The 8,102-nt window shown below is 36.0% G+C and overlaps 1 protein-coding gene across 1 annotated transcript; it reads left to right on the top strand.

Moving 5' to 3' along the window:
- The first annotated feature begins 277 nt into the window (after positions 1–277).
- Positions 278–4,260, top strand: LOC130939636 (protein FAR1-RELATED SEQUENCE 5-like). The gene is made up of 6 exons (XM_057867726.1): positions 278–2,012; positions 2,132–2,307; positions 2,363–2,610; positions 3,172–3,293; positions 3,385–3,585; positions 4,196–4,260. Exons 1-6 carry the CDS (start codon positions 278–280, stop codon positions 4,258–4,260), a joined length of 2,547 nt encoding a protein of 848 aa, XP_057723709.1.
- Positions 4,261–8,102: the final 3,842 nt, after the last annotated feature.

Here is an 8,102-nt window from a genome sequence, read left to right as displayed (position 1 = left end):
AATTGTTAAAGTTATATTTTATTTATGTAATTATCATATTAAAACTAAAATTGTTGGAAAAAATTATAATTATATGTATCTTAATAAATCTATTAAAAAACTAACTCCAATAACTATATGTTAATTATTTTTATAGATTAAAAAAATTATATAAAAATTGGCACCTCAATATTAAAATCTCTGGATCCGTCCCTGCTAGCAATATACGAATCTATCTATTGTATGTAATGTTATAAGATGGAGTGTACTGATTTTTTTTTCCATTGGACATTTTAAGATGTCAGGTATATTTACGGACACTGAGATGAATGAGCAATACCAGGAGGATGATGACTTTAACCAACAAGAAGAGCTATTAAGTGACCAAGATATGATGGATGAACAGAACGAATTCGAACAAGATTTCAGAGATGAATTTACCGAGGGAGCGTTTATTTCTGAATCTGATATGTCAGATTATATCGTTGAAGCCGCTTATGCGGTTGACTCCGTGCAAGATATTACATCTTTGAAATTTAGTGAGAATTTTACGGAGGAAATTGGCAAATACCACTTTTCTACTTTGCAGCTTGCATTTGATTTTTATATGAAGTACTCAAAGTCGAAGGGCTTTAGTGCAAGGAAGAGCAAGACCTTCAAGAATAGTAGTTGCGAGATTTACAGACAAATGTTTGTATGCCATAGGCAAGGATTCAGGATGGAAAAATATTACACGATGGAAAAAAGGAAGAAGGAGCCTAGATTGGAAACAAGAACTGGATGTAAAGCCCGAATGGATGTTAAATTTGTACCAGAAAGTGGAAGGTGGCATATCTTTTATTTCTCTGACGAACACAACCATGATCTATTGGATACACAATTCAGTGCTATGTTGCCTGCCCACAGAAAAATGTCAGAGGCAGATATTATGCAAATGATGAACATGCTAAAGTCAGGGATCAGCACCTCACAGATATTTGGTCTTCTAGCTAGTCAAGCAGGCGGGTACGAATTTGTTGGCTATGGTCCCAGAGATATGTACAATGAGATTGCTCGGCAAAGGCGTCAAATTCCTGGAGATGCAGCACGAGTGTTGAAGAAGTTGGAGGATATGCGGTTGAAGGATCCACAATTATATTTTAAGGCATGTCACGATTCAAGAGGTTTGTTACGTAATTTGTTCTGGTCTGATGGGATTAGCCAACTAGACTACCGACTCTTCGGGGATGTTATTGCTTTTGATGCTACGTACAAGAAGAACAAGTATAGTTGTCCATTAGTAATATTCAGCGGGGTTAACCACCACAACCAAACAATTGTTTTTGCTGCTGCGTTAATTGCGGACGAAACTACTGATACATATGTTTGGCTCCTGCGTCAGCTCATGTTTGCAATGAGGGGCAAGACCCCGACCTCAATCATAACTGATGGGGCCATGGCTATTAGGAATGCAGTGAGAGATGTATTTCCCGAAGTCAGACATAGATTATGCGCTTGGCACCTTATTCGAAATGCAACTAGCAATGTTGGAAATCCATCGTTTACATCTAAATTTAGAAAAATCATGACAGGAGACTACGAGATTCCCGTGTTTAAGCGTAAGTGGGTTCAGCTTATTGAAGAATTTGGCATTGAGGATAAGCCCTGGGTGATCAACATGTACGAAGAGAAGCATATGTGGGCTACTGCATATCTAAGAGAAAAATTCTTTGCTGGCTTTAGAACTACATCAAGATGTGAAGGTTTACACTCAGTTGTGGGAAGGTATGTGGGGTCGCGGTATGATTTGACAAGTTTTGTAGAGCATTTTCAAAGGTGTGTAGCACACATGCGCTTTAACGAATTTAATGCTGATTATGAATCTACACGTAGGGTGCCCGTCATGCAAACTTGTATAGAGCTGCTAGAGAGATATGCTGCTGAGTTATACACTCATGAGATATTTCTTTTCTTTCGGCCATTTCTCTCCAGAGCTGGATCAATGCGGGTTCTGAACATAGATAATACCGATGATTGCATAAAGTACATTGTGTGTAAGCATGGGAGGCCCGATTTTACGTGGACCGTTGATTTTTGTCAAGAAGAAAAATCTTCATGTGTACCTGTTTACGAATGGAGTCATTTGGTATTCCTTGCGAACATATTGTGAAAGTTCTGGTTGACAGAGACATCCGTGAGATTCCCCGGTCATTGGTATTGGATAGATGGACAAAAAAGGTTAAATCAGCACTCAATGATCCAAGTGGGTTCACCAGGGATGCTGTTGCTATTAGTCGTCAAAGTGCTTTGGTGGAATTTTGTAAACAACTGGCTGCTGTTGCTGCTAAAGTACCAGAGAGATATGAAGAGACACGTGATTATGGGATTGTACTCATCTTACAAGGCTGCAGACGAAGGAGATAATCAACCTCACTCAGGTGTAGCTAGAAGTAGCAATCAGTATGTGCATCCAACCACTGGAGGCTCGGGACAGCCATCTAAGAAGAAGAAGCGGCAACGTTGTAGTGTTTGTCAAATGGAAGGACATAAGAAGACAACATGTCCTTGGCAAAAGGACATTGACAACAACGTTATAGAAAATGAAGCAATCGGTTCGGACGATGGCGACATGTGTACCGAAGCGACGGCTGAGTTAGATAGTGATAGTTAGCAACCTCCATTAACTTTAATGTTTTTGGGTAGAAAATCAGTTCTGTTATTGTATTTTTTCTAATTAACTATATTGATGAGATTTTATACATTCTTCAAATTGTCGTGCTTATGCTTTCTAGGTGTAATGAGATTTTATTAATATTTTTTGTCTATTTAGAATTATCGTAATTAGTATTCAATTGTTGTTTAGTGCTGCCGTGCTGGCTACTTATATATATTAATTATTTGATGACTCATAATCAAAGTTCTGAAAACCGGACCGGACCATCCAATCAATTCCGGTTCAATTGAGAACCAGCAATGTAAGCGATGCAGTCCTTCATTTATAACCGTTCGAAATAAAACCGCTGAAAAACCTCTTAATCGGCCGAGAACCGGTCGGGTGGAGCGAACCGGTAACCGGCCGGTTCAGAAAAAACGACGCCATCTCTAAATTAAAAAAATAAGAAAGAACCGGATCCACTCCACGTCTCCACCCAACCCCCCACCCCCCTTTTCCCAATCATTCATTTATTTCATTTCACTACTCACTCCCTGTAGAACTCTGAAGCAAAGGAACCCTAGCCCTCCATCGTCGCCGCCGTTTCCAGTTCCTCAGCGCCGCCGCCGTCTCCAGTTCCTCAGCACCGCCCCTTCTTCCTCTTCCCCGTGTCCGGAACCCAGTAAGTCGACAGGTCCTCGACGGCTCTTCATCTTAACTCACCAAACCAAAACCCTAGGTTCTCTCTGCATTTTGCAACGGTTCTGCCGCAGTGCTGCCGCCGTCCGTCCTGTCGGCGCCGTCCGTGGCCTGGCCTTCTCTTGTAGCTCGGCGTCCTGCTTTCCCGTCATCCGTCCAACCTCCGTGGCTTCTTTGTTTTGTTGGCTTGGAGCAACTTGTTGCCGTATCGCCGCTCGCCGTCGTCTCCCGGGTAGCCGTCCACTCCCTGGTCGCCGTCCGTGCCTCCATCGAAGGTTAGGGTCTCTGGATTTTTTGTTCGTGTCTCCGTCTTCTCTCCCCAGAGCCTCTGTTTGTTGATTTTTAATGTGAAATTGTGAAATTGTGAAATTGATAATTTTTGCTGATTTTGTGCTGCTGCTCTTTCTTTGATTTCTGAAATTTTGGTTAACATTTTCTTGCTGCTGCTAACAGTGAAAATAAAATCATTATTGGAAATTTTGTTTAGGGATTAGGGATTACTTGTTGCTGTTTGTAATGTTTGTTGAAATTTCAAGTTTAGTGTGATTAGGGATTACTTGTTGATGTTGAAATTTCAGGTTTAGTGTGATTAGGGATTAGTTGTTGCTGTTTGGTACTTGCTGCTGCTGTTTTAGTGTTTTTTAACTTGACTCAACTGTTTTTGATTTTTTGTTGATAGATTTATCGATTTTAGTATTTAGGGTGATTATTTGTTGCTGTATTTTAATTTTAGTTGCTGATTGTTCGTGATTTCTGGCTCTTTTTAGTATATTGTGCTGATTGTAAGTGATTTCTGGCTGTGTGAATGTTCTTATTTCTGGCTCTGTGAGTGTTGTTTTGTTTTTGTTTTAAGGCCCTATTCTGTGCTCAGTTTTCATTTTGTAGGAAATTATTTGACGTATACAAGAATTAAGAAGGAAGATTATCCCAACAGCTACTCTGTTGATTGATTCTAGTCCCCCACAAGCTTGAAGATAGGAACCCTTCATCAATGGTTTGTTTATGGCATTGCATTAAAATATTAGCGTAGTTTGTTTGTTTGTTTATTCATTGAACTTCCACAAAAATCACTAGCTTATGATCCCCTTTTGTCCAGAATAAACAATTCTTGAGTCCTTGCTTAGCTTTATGTCAGGTGGATTATGTGCTGTTAAGTTGTACAAGCTTAAGATTTCTCCTTTAATGTAGTATATGTAGGCTAATTTTGAATTGGTATAATTATACCACAAAGCTATACCAAAGGAACTGGATTGGTAGAAAGATCTTTATCAAAAGCTATAATTATACTTTAATATTGATCTTTAATATAGATTGCAACAACCACATACACAAACAGATCAAACAATCTGTCTCATATAAGGAAGGGTAGAAAAACGGCTGATGATAAATTTTTAATACTATACATACATATTTCACAATATTTCACAATAATAATATACTTGAATTAATCATTCTACTTATATGGCAAGATCAATTTGTTTAGTTGGTGGGATTAGCAATTGGTTGCTTACAATTAATGACAATCTAGCTAGGTAATAATCCTAGACTCATAGCTATTAGTATGTAGCTAGCTTCTTTAGTTTTCCCATTTCAATTATAATCCACTAATGTCCATTAAGTTGAAGTAGCTAAGTATGAAAATAATTCGGTTATAATTCGGTTGTAACGAACTAAGATTCGGGTTTTAAAACTAATCGGTCACAAATATAAATAACGATTACAAGAATTTATTTTCATAAACACGATTAAAATGGATAAATTTAAGGTTTGAGTAGAACAAAAATGTGTTTTCATTTTTTCTACTTTAATTTCTTTTCATAATTTTATAAACAAGAAGTAACAAAATAATATTATTTTCTTAATAAGTAAGAGAACATCGTCATGGTTTTATTTTGCTTTATTTATTTACAAATTTATCACTTATAGTTTGAAATAATATTTGTATGGGATGGTTGTTGAAATAATGTTTGTATGAGATGATTGTTGAAATAATCAATGGAAATGACATTAAAAATATGTGTTTTTAAAATAAATTAAACTAAAACTCCATACGGTGCATAGAAATAGAGTAAAATTGCGAAAAGTAACGAAGCAAATTTCTATTTAAGAAGTCATTTAAAGAAATTTGCAAGAAGTACATCCACTAACTCTAACAAATAAATACGCACTAACCAAACTATTACACTCTATCTAGATTAATTATAAGAACTGTGCATATTCCAAAACTCCTCGACCAATGCTATAATCTGTGGCTTCTTATGGTTGATCCGACTCCGGAGTATATGCACCGCGGTTATCATGCGAATATCGTGATCATCAAGCTAGAAATTATACATTATGAATTAGTACCAAAAAATAGGGATTAAATATTAGAGATTTGTTTTATAAATACTCACCTTATTGTTACCATATGGCTTAAATTCATAAGTCATATCCATCCACTTCATCACCCAAGTTGCAGAGTTCAAACTTGAGGAACATTGAGGTATATCTTCTGGTCTTTCAATTTTGTAGTCATGAAATTGTTTATTATACTCTTGAATGCCATCATCCTTGTAAAAGTTCGACGTGATGACTTGCTCCAGTACGTGTGCCTGATTTCATTTCACTGGTTAAATAATAAAAACAAAATAAGATCTAATAAGCTTATGTAAATTTTTCCACGGACTTACTAGTGTCTTCATAACACGTTCACGATAGCGAATTCTGTCATCATTAAAATGGGTGTCCATGTAATAAATTGTATACTCGCAAACCGATATTACCATTAGATACCAGTGGTCATTCTCTTGAATAGGAACATATATCTAAACCATAAAAATTTGTCCCTCGGTTATGTATGCTGATAATGGAAAACTGTATCCAACAATGAATCTTAGGAAAAAATTCTTACAAATTTTAAATCAGCAGTAGGTTGCATAAATTTATAAATGTAGTCTTCCATCTTCTTCTTTAAATCTTTCTTGTTGAAGACATCCACCTAGTTCATTAATGCAAACCAATATAGTCTTTAGTACATGATAAAGAAGTATAGTTCTATATCAGCATTACATTTGTAACTAAAGATAAATGAACTTATCTTTTCAGGGTTATAGAACATACCGCAAATCTCGGTGGAAGTTGCCATGTTGTCTTGAAACTTACATCAGATTGATCATCAGTGCATTTCAATGCCGCTAATTCAAGAATCTGGATCACAATCCAAATATATATTAAGAGATCATGCCCAGAACCGAACGTAGATTAACTAATAGATTACTTCTGTACCTTATCAGTAATGGGTCTGTCAGGTATAAAATGTGCAAAGTCTGATCTAGTTGCTCTGATTGTATTTGTTACGACAAGTTCTTCACTGTATCCATTAAAAACCGAAACACATTAGATTGGCCCTCATTCATCGACAACAAAGATAATATCAAATTAACTTACGATGGATCTAGCGATGCTGAAAATATATATGCACAGGCCTTTATCTGATCTTCCAAAAGACGCATGGTTGGAGTTGGCATAAATTGACACTGCATTGACTACAAATTTTAATACAAAAGTATTAGCAATTCATCACTAAATGTAATAATTAGCAGTGCCCATAAGAAACTATATAATTTAAGTGGTAATTACGTTGGTAATGGAAAAGAAATAAACAACTCTTCTATAGTCTTTTGTGGGTTGGCTCAGTGCATAAGACGCCTTCGTTCCATTGACTGATTTGGGCTCAATCTTTGGCTTTCTAATTCCGCTTGGGTGAGTGAACGGTAATTTTTTCTGCGTCCCCATAATGCTCTTACCCTAAGAAAAAAAAAACAGTTTCAGTATATTCTTATTATCATGTTAAGAATATCAAATAATAAGAGTTATGAAATTTTACTATACATGCATATACCTTTGACATATTTTTCTTTTTTGGTGCGGATCTTATAGTTGGAGATACTGGTTTGTCCATATTGATCTTGATGTGGAACGGATCATCGTGGGTGAAAGACATATGATCCAGTACAGTAAGATCATCCTCATCGTCTGATATAGCCGTATGAATATCAATAGCCGAACTCTTAGCCTTCAATCTTGAGATTGGATGTGTGTTTTGTACAGAGAGCTTGGTCGGAGTCTCGGAATCATTGTTCAGACTGAGTTGTGATATCATTGTCTCAATGCGGCTTACAGATTCAAGGATTTTATCAATTATTACGTCCCGAGCAATGTTTACAACTCTCATTGACTGCAAAAAAAATGGTAAAAAAGGTTATAATATATAACTTATTTTACATAATATATATTAATTATTTTTTGTCACATCAAATTACCTCCATGCTAGAGAGGACATTGTCCACTTTACTAGACAATTCTTGAACTTTATTTAGATTCTCGCTTTGAATAACATCGTCAAAAATAACTTGGTCATCCTGTAGAAAATAAAAAACATAAAATTTTAAATTACTCGTAATACATTATACTAGAAATTAAAAATCCATTAAGTCTTACCTTAGCACTAGGAATTGTAGTTCCAAGTTGGTCACCAAAATCAACTTTGATAACATCACAGTCCAGTGACATATTCTGTGTGTTACATGCATCATTGGAGACCCCCACTATATCTTCTTTAGAAGGAATATCCATGATTATTATCAACGGAAGAATATATTACGAATAGACTTAGTTGAAAGGCAAATATTTAAAATAATTTGTCAACGTATAAAAATTTAGTCGGCTTGAACACATATATATACCCAAAAAAGATAACAAAATTGTAATTCTATCTTTTTAAAAATTTTTAAATCAGCAGAATAATCTT

The sequence above is a fragment of the Arachis stenosperma genome, chromosome 7 (genome assembly GCF_014773155.1).
Source record: "Arachis stenosperma cultivar V10309 chromosome 7, arast.V10309.gnm1.PFL2, whole genome shotgun sequence".
Classification (NCBI taxonomy): domain Eukaryota; kingdom Viridiplantae; phylum Streptophyta; class Magnoliopsida; order Fabales; family Fabaceae; genus Arachis; species Arachis stenosperma.
Note: the sequence above shows the minus strand (reverse complement) of the source record. Positions and strands in the feature narration are given on the sequence as shown.